At 39.9% G+C, this 15,000-nt stretch overlaps 1 protein-coding gene and 1 pseudogene across 1 annotated transcript in view; one reads left to right on the forward strand and one right to left on the reverse strand.

Annotated features, from left to right (window-relative positions):
* The first annotated feature begins 334 nt into the window (after nt 1-334).
* Nucleotides 335-3,866, forward strand: LOC138052780 (uncharacterized; annotated as a pseudogene).
* An 8,157-nt stretch (nt 3,867-12,023) lies between these two features.
* LOC138052789 (neuropeptide SIFamide receptor-like) overlaps nt 12,024-15,000 on the reverse strand; it is a 3,056-nt gene continuing 79 nt past the window's right edge. Inside the window, exons 2-3 of the mRNA XM_068899371.1 lie at nt 14,387-14,452; nt 12,024-13,791 (exon numbers count right to left, since the gene is read on the reverse strand). Coding sequence (XP_068755472.1) covers nt 12,821-13,791; nt 14,387-14,420 — 1,005 coding nt within the window. The 5' untranslated portion in view covers nt 14,421-14,452 and the 3' untranslated portion in view covers nt 12,024-12,820. The remainder of the gene's footprint in view (nt 13,792-14,386; nt 14,453-15,000) is intronic.

A 15,000-nucleotide genomic window follows, 5' to 3' on the forward strand; every position in this document is an offset into this window, starting at 1 on the left:
AAGAAGTGCTTTCTCTTTGCTCCCTATTTCCAACAATAAGGTGAGGGTAAAGACTCGCGTTATTTTTAGCTTAGCTGTTTATCCTTACTTGACGAGCACAATTTGGGAGACAATTGGCGACGTTTAATATATTTTCCGCTGGTATTCCAAGTAATTAGTTGCGGTGTTTTCATTTCACACCTGCCGCACCCACTATTGTGCATTCTGTTTTCATGTATGTTAGGATTGGCCAGTTATTAGTATTTATACCCTCCGCTGTCTCTTGAGTACCATTCACGCTTGCGGTTCCATACAGTTTATTCATCTTTCTGCTTTAAGCCCATCTATTCGTGTGATGCCCAACGACCAGATACAGAGCGAAGGTTCGTCCGTTTCGGCTGAAGTATTCCAAACGTCTTCGGGTTACAGTGGAGGCAACTCAGCAGCCGTTGATCAAGTCTTTTCCATGTTCAAAGATTTTCTTGAGAAAAAAATTAGAAGACAAAGGAAAGCAAATCGAGCATAGAAGTAAGTTAGATAAAGAAGTTGTGCAGCTAAAGTTCAAAGGAAACCAGAAACAATTTGAGCTTAATGCCGAGCTGGATACCATTTTGGAAAGTATTGAAACCGAGAGCGAAAGCATCGAGCCAAAGTTGTCGCAAGTCAAGAAGCTTTCCCAAGAAGGCAGGCAACGTATTCGAAAGCGGCAGAAGCTGATAAAAATCGCTGATAAAAGCATGGACGGCTGGCAGGTCGTAGCCGAGTACGAGTCAGACGAACTTGCATCCCGCTCCGAAGATGAAAAACGTCTTAAGAAGGCAAGGGAATTCGAAGCTGCGAGTCGCAAGAGACGCCAAACAGAACAACTCTCCAGTGATCGTGGAAAGAAACCAAGAATTGCTTTGGACACTGATAATCAACTTTTTCGTGGTATAAGATAAAGAGTCTCCTCTATACTTTGTATGTTCATGGGTGTTTTGGATACGCTTGCGCATCCTACCATATTTCTCGTGGTATTTGTTTGTATTACGGGAATTTAAGGGTAAAATGTTTTACGTTCGTTTGAGCGAAGCGAATTAGAACGTAAATATATTTTCCGCTGGTATTCCAAGTAATTAGTTGCGGTGTTTTCATTTCACACCTGCCGCACCCACTATTGTGCATTCTGTTTTTCATGTATGTTAGGATTGGCCAGTTATTAGTATTTATACCCTCCGCTGTCTCTTGAGTACCATTCACGCTTGCGGTTCCATACAGTTTATTCATCTTTCTGCTTTAAGCCTTCCCCCCCCCCCCCCACCTCCCGTTTACTACAGGTTTCGTCATTGCCTTTATCTTTCAGGCCGTAGAGACGCTTTTGGCGACTTCTTCCGCTGTTTCAAATGCGGCAAATTTGGACACTGGGCTAAGGACTGCCAATCCTTGTTCTGGCCGGGAAGTTACCAGCCCCTTAGCTACAATTCTTTCCCTGGAATCTCCTACAACAAGCCAACCTCAGGCCAATCAGCTCAACAAAAGCAATGATGATGCCTTGGCGCAGGTACATCAGTTTACACAGGATTACGAACTTGAAAGCTGACATTCATTACGTGTTAAGGGTAATCTGAAGAATAATTTAGTTTTCTGCAGATCTATAGGTGCTCCGGATTTCATTTTGTCTATTATTGAAAATGGCTACAGACTGCCATTCATTAGTTTTCCGTTGGCCGTAAAACTGAAAAATAATAAGTCGGGCTTGTATTTATGCTGTTTTTGTGGATCAAGCTGTTATTGAGCTCCTTAATTCAGACCGGGTGCGTTTGGTTAATGAGCAGCCTTTTGTTGTAAATCCTTTGTCAGTTTCTGAACAACCATGCGGTAAGAAGAGCTTATTCTCGATTTGCGTCATGTCAACAAGTCATTAATTAAGCAAAGTGTTAAGTAAGAGGACTGGAAAATTGCTATGTCTTATTTTGTGAAGGATGGTTTCATGTTTTCCTTCGATTTTAAAAGTGGTTACCATCATGTAGACATTGCACAAGAGCACCAAACTTTTCTGGGGTTTTCATGGCGTGCGCCCGATTCCATTAAGGAAATATTTTGTTTTTTCTGTGGTCCCGTTCGGTCTGTCCTCTGCCCCTTGGGTTTTTACTAAGGTTTTGAAGCCTTAAAAAAAAAAAAAAAAGTTATTGGAGAGTACAGGGTCTTTGTAAAGCCATCTTCTTGGATGATGGTTGGGCGATTGTTCAGGATAGAGAAAGTTGTCTCATTAAGGCCCGGGCTGTAAGGGCGGATTTGTGCAACGCAGGTTTTGTTGTCAATGAAGATAAATCGGTATGGGAACCCACCCAAGTATTGGACTGGCTGGGTATTACCTGGAATGCTGCATTAGGTACTTTTAAATTGTGGAAAGGAGAATTGTTAAGATCATTAACTCAATTGATCATATTATTGAAGCCGATTTCAAAGTTACCGCGAGAGAGTTGTCTTCCTTCACAGGTCAAGTTATCTCTACCTGGCCTGTAGTTGGTAACATTGGCAGGATAATGACCAGACATTGTGTCTTGTCCACCGCGTGCAGGGATAATTGGGATTCTATATCCCTTCTTGACGATTACTGCAAGGAAGAACTGTATTTTTGGAAGGAAAGTATGGTTAATATCAACACTAGGTATTGCTTTGTAAGTAAGGCACCAAGTTATTTTGTGTATTCTGACGCCAGTTCCACCGGAGGTGGAGCAATTACTGATTTTAACAATGATTTTGTGTGCCACAAAACGTGGTCGGAGAACGAGAGAGGTCAAAGTTCAATGTGGAGAGAACTGTCTGTTATTGAGTTTCTTTGCAATCATTTGCCTCAGTGTTGGATCACATGTTAAGTGGTTTACGGATGGCCAAGTAGCTGCTCAGATTGTTTAAGTGGGCAGCATGAAATTAGGTTTGCACAAATGGCCAGAGGGATTTTTGATATTTGTATCCGATCGGGAATTCATTTAGATGTACAGTGGATCCCTCGCACTTCGAATCAACAAGCTGTTTATATAAGTCGTTTAATTGATACTGATGATTGGCAAATTACTGAAGAATTTTTTCTTTTTCTCGATGGCTTGTGGGGTCCGCATAGTGTAGATTGCTTTGCAAATTATTATAACCACAAGATCCCCAGGTATTTCTCGAGGTTTTGGAATCCCAATTCCTCGGGCGTTGATTTTTCTTTCAGTCTCTTCGAGGGGAAAATTGCTTAGTAGTCCATCCAGTTGGTATCATCCCACGCGTATTACATTATCTTAAATCTCAGAAGGCCGTCAGACTAAAATTTACTGATTAATTTATTGGACGGTGTGTCTACTAGCCTATGTTTTTTCAGTTGTTGGCGCTGGCCAAGGCAGTATGCCGTTTATTTGTAAGGCACTGGCCTAATGTTTGGTCTGTCATTTCATATGGTGCTGTCCTAATAGGAGTATAGTTGATTTATGTGGCACTGGCCTAATCAATGGTTGTTGATCTACGCGGCACTGGCCCATACGATCATTTAACGTCTTACGTGGCACTGGCCTCATCAATGGTTGTTGATCTACGCGGCACTGGCCCATACGATCATTTAACGTCTTACGTGGCACTGGCCTCATCAATGACTGATTTTTGTACGGTTATTAAAGGATGTTCTGTCTTTCTTTTGTTCTTCTAGTATGTATGTTTTGTTCTTGTCTTTACAGATTATGCTTGCAAGTAATTCTTGGAAAGGCTTTCAACAGTTTTCTTCAATCAACGTTTATGAAGTGCTAAATGTTATGTTGAAGTCCAGGTCGGATTCGACCACTAAAGCTTACGTTCGTGTTATCAGAAAGTTCTTGGACTGGTCTAAAAGTAGACAGTTCAACATGCAGTTACCTTTTCCTCTTAGTGTTGTTTCTCTATATTGGGTTTAATTTCAGCAGTCTTCCGCTTCTAGCTCCTCAGTAATTTTAGCCCATGCGGCCCTTAAATGGTTACATTCTTTTGTCCCTAGTTTGGATCGTAATCCTTTAGATAGCGAATTTTGCAGAAATGTCGTCGAATCCGCTAAACGCCAGAAGTCATAGCCAGTTATGAAAAAGAAGCCTATTTCCACAGAAATTATAAGGCGTATTTTAGATATTCATAACAGGAAAGATGCTAATTTAAAGAATCTCCGTATTGCTGCGTTGTGCTCTTTAGCCTTCGCAGGGTTTTTTCGTTATGACGAATTATGCAATATCGTTCCGGAGCATATCGAATTTCACAGCGATTATATAAGAATTTTTGTGCCTCGTAGTAAGACAGATGTTTATAGGGAAGGGAATTTCGTCTATATTAGTGCATCTGGATCTAAGTACTGTCCTGTTGGTGTTTTACAACGTTATTTAGATTTATCTGGTATTGACTTAGACAGTCCTCTCCCTTTATTTAGACCAATTGTTTTTCACCGTAGTACTTCTAGCTATACCCTGAGGAGTGGAAAGATTTCTTATTCTACCTGTAGAGATCTTAAGGGATACCTTAAGTCAGCTGGGCTATACAACCCTAATGTTTATGGTCTTCATAGTTAAAGATCCGGTGGCATTACAGCTGCCGTACGTCATAGTAGGAATTCGATTCCAGAAAGACTACTTAAAATTCCTGGTAGGTGGAAATCTGATTCTGCCAAGGATATGTATGTTGAAGAAAGCCTTGAAAACAGGTTGCATGTAACTAAGTATTTAGGTTTGTAACGTATTATGGAGCGTAGATTAGTTTCTGCATACAGTAGTATCTAAAGAGTTGTAAAAAAAAAAAAAAAAAGTGCAGTAACAATTTCTTTTTGTAATTTCTATCTTATAATAAACTGTTTTGGATACGCTTGCGCATCCTACCATATTTCTCGTGGTATTTGTTTGTATTACGGGAATTTAAGGGTAAAATGTTTTACGTTCGTTTGAGCGAAGCGAATTAGAACGTAAATTGTCTGTATTCCCAGACACGAGTGATGTTGATGTTGATGTTGGGGAGAAGAGCAAGTGGACACTTCGTGACTCTAGACTGCTAGCAGTCCCTTCTTAGTCAATCCACCCGCCGTACTATGTCACGCAATCGAGTAAAATGACCGAGGGAGGCCATTTTACTAGATTGCTTGACATAGTACGGCGGGTCGACTGACTGCTAGCAGGACTGCCAGTAGTCTATCGTGACTCTTGTAAGGAAGATATCTGTTTACAAACATTGACGTCTAATTTCTTTTGATGTTCAAATGTGCCAACCACAGAACAAAAGAACTCTTTGTTTCGGCGTCCGATAAGGGTCTGGTTGGCACATTAATAGGGAACTTAAAGGGGCTAGGTCACGCAATTTTAGGCAATTTCAGCACTTATCGAATGGTCGTAGAATTAACTAAAATATCAAAATAACTGTTCAAAACTATAGAAGAACTCTAACAAAACACCGGGAAGCCAAGAAGGGACATGGATGGACAAAACTGGAGAGGATTGAAATGGATTGATTTCGGTAAATTTGAAATTTTCAAATTTATATCAGTTTACATCAAAATGTCATTTACACAGCTGGAAAATCATTCTCAGTAGTTATGTGGCCTTGATTTTGCAAATGAAAGAATCTTGCTCTGCCAATTTGACGTTTAGAGCTCATAATTAACAAAATTGAACAAAATTACCTAAAATAGCGTGACCTAGCCCCTTTAAGCACGCGCGTTTTTGAGACGCGGATTGACTTTCGAAAAGTCCTTCGTTTCATGTAGATGGCGCGCGGCCACTTCGCGTACGAAAAATCACGTTTTGCTCACCAAAACGCGAAAGTGAGCTGTTTTCCCTTTTAACTTGTCTTCACACGACCACATTTACATTGCCAAGTATCTTTCCTCCATGGGAGATGATTGGTATAAAAATCTGGGAGACATCGCTGTCCTGGCACGTGAAATGTTCTCTTCCGGTTGCCGTCCGCGTCTCAAAAACGCGCGTGGTTAAGCTCCCAAATATCAATAGGTGATGTCATCTATATCTTCACTATTGAAATTCGCGTGCGTCTAAGTCTGGAAGAATCTCCAGACGGCTGTTGTTGTCAATTTCGGATTTCGGATTTCGGCCCGCGAGTAGAGCAGTTTGTTTTTCGTTTTGTAACCATTGAGTTGTGAACAATTCAATTTCATTTTCAAAGGAAATATGTTGTCTACAAAGTAAATGTTACAGGTAAATTTGAAATTCAGGTTGAAGCGATTTCAACCTAGGTAAATTCAATTTTAAACTAGGTTGAAATTGAAAGTAAATCGGTGATGGAAGTAGGTGGGTGTGGTTCGCGTACGTTTTTCATGAGTTAGTCTGTCAAAACGGCTTTGGTCTCTATACACGAGCCCGGGTTGGACACCGACCCGGGTCATTTCAGCGTCGAATTTTACGTGTACACGAGCCCGGGCTGGGTGAGGGTTGGGTCATTTGCGTCTGACCCGGGTCAGTTTCCTTTTCGCTGGGTTGAAAGGGCTGGTGACTACTTGTCAGTGAGGAAAATGGCGGACGAACCATGCAATCATCCGAATCATCAATTTGTGGCTAAAAAATTGAACACGACCAAAACTGTCAGGAAACCGTTCAGCCATTCGCTCTCGTAAATTCGAGTACATAGTAACGACGTACTTGTTTAAGTCTATATTTTGATAGTCCATCTCGTTTTTAAATTCTTTTAATTTCGCAGTAAGTTGTCCAGTCACTGAGTGATTCCATTGCCAACTTGTTCTTTTTCCACTTCATGCCCATCCACATCCGCCATTTTGGTACAGGCTGCGCATGGGCGAGAACGCTGAACCGCAAAAAAGTGATGTTCAAACAATCCAGGGTCAGATACGAAATTGAAGAAATTTCAACCCTTCTAGCCGGATCAACCCGAGTCTTGAGAAGGGGCTGACCCGGTTTGACTACTGTTTTCACGTAAACGCTTATAAACATTTGACTGCAAAAGGGTTACCTGCCGCGGTGATTCAACCCGGGCTCGTGTAAAGAGGCCCTAAGTCTAAGCACTGATTTTAAATGATTAGCATTAAGGTTGGGGTTAGGCGTATGCATGATAACCAATTCTGCTTTTTTAATCTCAGAGCAGCAGAAAAACAAAACCTTGTTTAATAAGAATTACCTTCATGTGACTTTGTTTCATTTTTATTTTTCTGGTTTTTGAAAGGAAAAAGACATCCATAAATTGACTTTTTATAGCGTAGATTATTGAATGATGTACAATTACTTGTGCAAATGTAGTTCAGCAGAAAACCCCTTTGTGGCTATAAGTACTTGAACAAACAAATTAAGAGTTTTTTTCTAGTAGTTTACAAAGTTTGTAACCTTTATTAAACAGTCATTACTTGTATGTAGTTGAACAATGAGAAGTCATTTCGTTGTTTTTGCACCTCTTGTACATGTGTCACTGGTCAAGTGCTTTTTGCACGCGGCAGTGAAATTTATTGTTTTAGTTGTGTCTAATGACACATTCAGGTCTTCAGTAATTTGTAGTCTGTTTGTTGCAAGCAAAGTGTCAATAATTCCAAATTTGGTTACAACTTTCATAAATCCGTGTTCTTTTTCAATTACTTTACTAAGAAGTGTATTTGGGTGCAATGGACTTTTGTCCACTTAATTAATTTTTATTTTGACAAAGGTGTCGACTTGGAATGAAATAGTATTGGGTTTGCTTGTTTTCATTTTGTTTTTGTATTTCCTTTGTGTGTTTCTTGCTTTTTCCTGTTGAGTTGTCCTTATCTCCCTTGTTGACTTGATAAGTGAATAACAAGCACGTTTGGGTGCAGGTTCTGCATCAACATCTTCACATTCTTCTTCTTCTTTCTAGAATGTTGATCATGTTTCTTATCTGGGGTAGTTTTGGTTTCTTTCCGTGGTGGTATGCCAAATACCAATTCATAGGGTGTTTGTTTTGTTGCTTCATGTTCCAAAATGTTCCGTCTTTTTGTAAGCAGCTTCCCCTAGTACCTGACACCAACGACTTGGACTTTGTTTCTTTTCTTTTAAGATATTTCTGATGTTTTGCTTTACTGTTTGATTGTTCCTTTCCACCAAACCTTGAGTTGATGGTTTTCTGGGAGCTACGTGAAGTTCAGTGATGCCGTTGTTCTTGCAGAATTGGGACATCAGAGAATTCTTAAATTCCCGTCCATTGTCAGTGTGAATCCAAATTGCCAGCAAAGTTGAGACAGGCATTCCAATACATCTTCAGCTTGTTTATTTTTCAATGGATAAAGCCATGACTATTTTGTGAAATGATCAGTCATGTGGAGAATCCAGTTGTGGTTACGGTGACATGAACATGTACATTGTAAGTTTCTAAGGTCCATTTGCAAATGCGTTAGGAATCTTCTTACTTGAATAGGGTCTAGCACAGGCTGTTTTTGTCTGCTGGCGATTGTTTAGGGTTAGGGTTAATATACTTGTTTCTTCCTTTGTGCGCAATGTTCGAATGGGTCTGGCAAAGAACTTGGTGTAGTTGACATTTTTGATCAATTTCTTTTCAGTTCTTGGATAATTGATAATTGATAATTGCTACGTCTTGACTTGTCAGATTTGTTCTGTCCTTACTGTCTTCATTACGTGTTTCTAACCACTTCACTGCATCGTTGTAAAAGTGTTATTTTGCTTGCTTTTGTCTTTTTAAAAGCTTCAACTTCACCCAATTTATTGTAGAATATCTCTGAATCAACACAACTTGGCGATTTTACGAACCGCTCAGGGCCACACATTAATATTGCGCACGAGTAAACTTTTGCATAATTTACTGTGACCGAGAAGAGACTGGGCCCTCTTGCACCAGGAGAAAAGTATAGAACGAATGCATAAATGGCGGCCAAAAAAATGTTCTTTTCTTTATGTGCTAATTAGCCTCACTAGCCTCGTTTGCATGGACAAAATATAACAGAAATGTTGCTTGAGAGCGAGGCTAGTGAGTCTCATTAGCACATAAACAAAAGAATACATTTTTGGCCGCCATTTATACATTCGGTTAATATGCTATTAAAATTAATGATGACTGCTTGTCCAAGTCCTGTGTGGTTTAGCGGTTAGTTACAGCGAAGGACTCAATACTAAGGGATGTCAGAGGTGCTCGGTTCACATCTCGGTAAGTGCACTTTAAAGCGACTTCTTTCTCTCATGTACACAAAGTAGTGGTAGGTATGACTAATGGATGGAAGGTTAAGAGGGATAGAGCTAAACAGAAAGAAAGAAAGGAAGAGAGGAAAGTGGGAGGAGGGAAAGGCGACTTTTTGCTTTTTGTTTTGTTTTCACCCCCCCCCCCCCCCCCTACCCTCCCTAAAAAAAAGACAGTGCTCCTTTTTTTCAACCACACCCAAAGGAAAATCCCTTTTCAAACAATTGATAAATAACCTAGGTTTGATTAAAATTTACCTATAGTTTGATTTATTTTAACCTAGTCTGATTTAAATGGACCTGAATTTATTTCAACCTATAACAATTCAACGATCAATCTGATTTATAATTCTTGGCTGTATCTTGCCAAATAAAAATTCTACAAGTGAAACAACTTTCATGTGCGAGAGAGTTTGATTCCCCATTATATGTTTCACAATGAAAAGTCTGAAAACGCTTTGGCGATTTTTTACATGCCACTGATTTTATTCAACTTAATTATTGTATATTCCTGTTAAAATTGCAGCCGCGCGTTCAAAACTTACAGCCGTACTTTCCATATTATTGCAAAACACATTGACATTTACATTGTTGTTGGAGATACAAAGTGTGCAATTTCTATCATTGTATTATTGTTAACTAGATAAGTTGAGTTGCAGTGCTTTCGAATAAAAAAATTACAACTACTGTTGGGTATTTTGGAACTCTGATACGAATCTGCAAACTATGTATTATACTGATTAGAGTGTAATGTGAAGTGCCAGTTTTATCTAACCCATATGAACCATATGAGCGTTAGCCCTACTAATGGTAATGAGGCCATGGGAATTGAACCCACGACCTTTTCATGATTCAGGTAGAAAACTAGCACTTCACATTACACTCTAATCAGTTAAGTCTGCTCAAATATAAGTGCTACACGGCCAACGTTTGCAAAACCGTAATCCTTCCTTGTACTTGTACATGTTCATTGCCGTGACTTTAACATCTTCAGTTCCCACGGCCTGCTCCCGTCTGACCTTTTAGCTCAGTCGGTAGAACGCCGGTGATCTAACCCGAAGGTCGTGTGTTCAATTCCCACCCTGGTCACAGTTTTTCTCTGTCCTTGTGCGGGCCCATTTCCAACAGTAGGGCTAACGCTCACATGGTTCATATGGGGTAGAAAACTAGCAATTCACATTACAAGTCTGTTCAAATATAAGTGCTACACGGCCAACGTTTGCAAACCGTAATCCTTCCTTGTATGTATTATATTGACTGTTTCGTTGGCACTTAGCGATAGCTATTGATATGATATGATATGATATTTTATTATTTATGCACGGTAAAATCATCAGCTAAGATTACAAACAATGCTAAAATCTAAATTACAAAAGGTAAAATTTTAAAATGATTACAATATATAAAATACAATTACTATAATACTATATTAATTCTAAAGCTGCTTTCCATGAATGCCGTGCTTTATACTAAAATATGTCTCTTGAAAAGCCCAAGAGACTCTGCTTGTCTCGCTTTGAGGGGTAAGCTATTCCAGACAGTAGCACCTCTATAGCTGAAGCTGTTTCTATAATAATTTGTCCGCGGAAACGGAACATTAAGCTTTCTTTCAGAGTCTCTTAAACTATAAACAGATTCGCGGTTTGTAAATTTAGAACATAGATATTCCGGTGCTAGCCCCTGAAGACACTTATAGACCATTGTGGCCAGCGCAACTTGTTGCTGGCTAACTAGATTTTTCCAGCCTAAAATTTTGAATAGCTCGCTAGCATTTGCATCAAAATTAGAGAAGGTCAAAACTCTGGCTGCTCTATTTTGCAGTTTTTGTAATTTGTCATGTAACGTGATACCACAGTTTCCCCAGACGACATTGCAGTAGTCAAAGTGCGGTTGAAGTAAAGCGTGATAAATAGAGCGCAATGTCGTCTGAGGAACGAGATGCCTTATACGTTTGAGGGCTCCAATTCCAGAAGCTACTTTCTTTGTCAGTTTATCGACATGGCTACTCCAGTTAAGATTATTATCAATAAGCACGCCCAGGGATTTAGCAACAGAAACTTGAATGATAGGAGCACCATTAATCTCGGGAATTGGAGGATTTGTGAGAGCATACAACCTCTGCCTTGATCCAATCAGCATAAATTCGGTTTTTGTCATGTTCAGGGTAAGTTTGTTTGCTATCAACCATTTTTTAACATTTTCTAGATCATGGTTAAGTCTTGATTCTATGTCGCCTGTATTGTCACCCGCATATGTTAGGTGGGTGTCATCTGCGTACATCCATGGCATACAATTCGTTAGACAGTTTGGCAGATCATTGATGTATAGCAAAAACAACAATGGACCCAAAATAGTCTCTTGAGGAACGCCGCAACTTAATGAGCAAGTTTTAGAAAGTGATCCATTAATGGAACACTTTTGAGTGCGGTTGTCCAAATAGGACTTAAACCAGTTGTAAGAAATGCCATGTATGCCGTAATTATTTAATTTAGATAAAATGATCTCGTGATTAACCGTATCAAAAGCTTTTTTTAGGTCTAGGAAAACAACAGCGTTTATTTTTCCTCGGTCAATGTTGTAAGCCCAAGTATCCGTAGCCCCAAGTAAAGCCGTAACGGTGGAATGAATAGAGCGAAAACCAGATTGGCATTTACATATTACGTTATGCTTTGTTAGGTACGCATATAATTGGTTATAAACTATTCTTTCGAACACTTTGGCTATAACCGGGATAACGGAAATTGGGCGGTAATTGTTTAGGTCATCACGTTCCCCTTGTTTGAATAGTGGAGTGACCCGTGCACACTTCCAGTCGTCTGGGAACACACCTACATTTAATGACTAGTTAAGCGAATAATTAGTTCATGGCACTGCAAAAGAGGATTATTGCACAGTTGTATGCTAAACTAGGTGATGTTTAGGGTTGACCTTTTCTGGCAAATCAGAGTTATTTTATTTCATTTCCCTGATAAAAGGAAATTCTCTGAGATAGTACGCGCGCCGTGATTGGCTGATTTAGCGGACCTTATTCTACAGTACGGCCGCCGTACGGCCCGCTAAATTTGAAATTTTGATAAATTGAACATTCTCTAGCGAGTTTTTCATGTCATTTATGTCACGCAATCTTGTAAAACTGTTTCAATCTTGCAAGCAACTATTTCAAAAAACCAAGAACAATTATTAGTTTTAGAATTTTGACGCGCAATCGTTGTGGCGGTTGAACCTCCAACTAGTTTCCTTTTCCGCACTTCTGATTACCTCAGAGATAAAATAAATATCTTACTTACCTCGTTTTCTCGGTCCGTACTGTAAGTTACGGATCCTCGTTTTCCCGTTCAGTGATGCGCGGGCCATAACTTACATAACTTACAGTACGGACCACGAACTGGGTTAGTAAGGGGTACAGTACAAATTTAAGTGCCGTAAAGGCATATGTCAGGGCAGAATTTGCATTGGTACTCATCTTTGGTCAGCGCGACTGGTGCAGCTCGATTGCGAGCAACTCCTTTGTGGGGTGAAGACAGTTCGACTTTTCCGTTATTTTTATTTGTCACGCAGTCCCGAATAAGACGTGACAGTCCTCAATAGTCTCTACCTAAGAAGCGAAAAAAAGGGTTGGACCGTGTTTCTTGTCCTGTACTTTCAAGAGCTTCAGAGATATGTTTATGGTGTTTTCGCATCCAGTTTGATCAGCGCTGGCGGGTTTATCGTAGCAACTACGTTTGTTTCCGTCCGCATAAGTTTCTTAAAAGCGCAAAAAGGGTCTTACGAAATCCTTCGTTCAGAAGTATATACAGACATGGATTGATAGCGCTGTTTGCATGACCTATCCAAAAAAATACTAAGCCGACAACACGTGGTAGTTTGTGCTTTTGATCAGGCCGCACAAACATGTGAAAATGATTGATATAAGTTGGAAACCAGCACAGCGCGAAAACAACGCATATAACAACCAACAGTCGCACGACCTTGCGCCTGGACTTCTCAACCACGGCACGGTTGCTATTGGTCATGTTGCCTGGAATTTTACGATGAACCAGTTTACGGCATATCAATGTGTATATAACGATAGTTATGAAGAGTGGCAAGGCGTACACTACTGCGAAATATAATATGTGAAGGATTTTGAATACGCGATCAACTTCATTCTGTGAGAGATCTTTACTGGGCGCTATGTCGCAATAGTAACCATTCGTGACCGGATCAAATGTCACATTAGAAAGAAACACGTAAGGGAACATTAACGCAACCGATAGAACCCATATCATCGTTGATAGGATCTTTGGTCGTTGGAAAAATGCTTCTCGAAGAGGAAAGAATACGGCGTAAAATCTCTCAAAGGAAATGAACATCATTGTTAACACTGAAGCTGCTATAGAAACAGGAACAGCGTAGCGAAGCATTTTGCAAGTAACGATTCCCAATATCCCTCCAAACCAAAGATTTCCCTTGTAAAGACGTGTGACTTGGTATGGCATAACTGTTATGGTCAGTAATAGATCGGCAATAGCCATATTTGCTATAAAGAGGTTCGTTACACGTCTAGTAGATTTTTTCAACACTATAAACAAGCCAAAGGAATTGCCAAAAAAGGCTATCAAGAAGGTAACTGCATATGCTGATGTCAAAGCAACCTGGGCGTTCGATGATAAATAACCAAGTCGAGTGGAACTGGAGTCACTTGTTCCTAAAAGAGAAATAATAATAGTAATAATAATAATAATAATAATAATAATAATAATAATAATAATAATAATAATAATAATAATAATAATAATAATAATGATAAGTAGACAAGTGTCTGTGAAGCAAGGTGTCATGTGATACATGCATGGCTTCGAGGCCCTCGTACGATATCGAGACAAGTGGTAGTCAGCGCAAGTTGTCAGGGCATTGGAACTTATGATCGGATGGTTACGTTCGACCCCAGATAATCCGATACCGATAAATCTCTTTATGATTAATGTCTTACCTGTGTTCTTTTTTTAACGCTATGGTTGGAAATTAGTTGCCAGATGGGGAATATGGTGAGATATAATGTGCTCAAAGGACTGAGGTGGTATAAAGGATGGGGGGGAGGGGGCGGGGGGGGGATTGGAATAAAGGAATCCATGGTTCTGCCTCCGAATAGTCTAATGGGGAAAACGAAATAAAAGGGAGGTGATCCTGTTGAAGGTAAACTGGCACTTCGTGTATTAAACTATTGGACTAAATAAGCCATCAACAACAATAAGCCACCTCGGTAAACATCGAAAACAACAAACCCGTTTTGATTTGCTTACCGTTTGTTTCTGTGCCGTTGTTGAGGCCGTTCATTTTATTTTTAGCCTCAAGGAATCTGGACTTATCTGTTGAGACAATAAGGACGAACTTGAGTACAAATCTTATAGTGGTGAGATTAAGTTAAGGGAAACTTGTAACTAACGTGATACAAAAATAACATGTACACAAGTGCATATGTCCTTCTATGTGAATGTTCCTTTCAGTTCTCCCAGATAGGTGTCGAAGGTGTCGCTGTTTTGCCTATCTAGCTACTTTACTATGGTAGTATCCACTGAGGTTGGTCCTTAGCTCGGTTTAACCAAATGTAAGCAAAAGCAGCGAGCACGATTTGTAAATTCTGTTGTAGATCTGGATTCGGTTTGGATTCCGTACCAACATATACAAAATATCCTGGTTTTCCGCAATGTTTAGAGGCTGGTGAAGGAGAAACGTGAGGTTGCCCTTCAACGTTAACAGCGGGTTCCTCAACGAACATTCAGCTGGAGCCTCGGATTCTTCACAAGTGTGTAAGGGAAGTATTGTGAGATCTCCAATCGCTTGACACCGCACCGGTAAATAAACATCAACAGATACACCGTGAAGGTCAAGAGCTACAATTTCTTTACAGAATCTT

The sequence above is a fragment of the Montipora capricornis genome, chromosome 1 (genome assembly GCF_036669925.1).
Source record: "Montipora capricornis isolate CH-2021 chromosome 1, ASM3666992v2, whole genome shotgun sequence".
NCBI lineage: Eukaryota > Metazoa > Cnidaria > Anthozoa > Scleractinia > Acroporidae > Montipora > Montipora capricornis.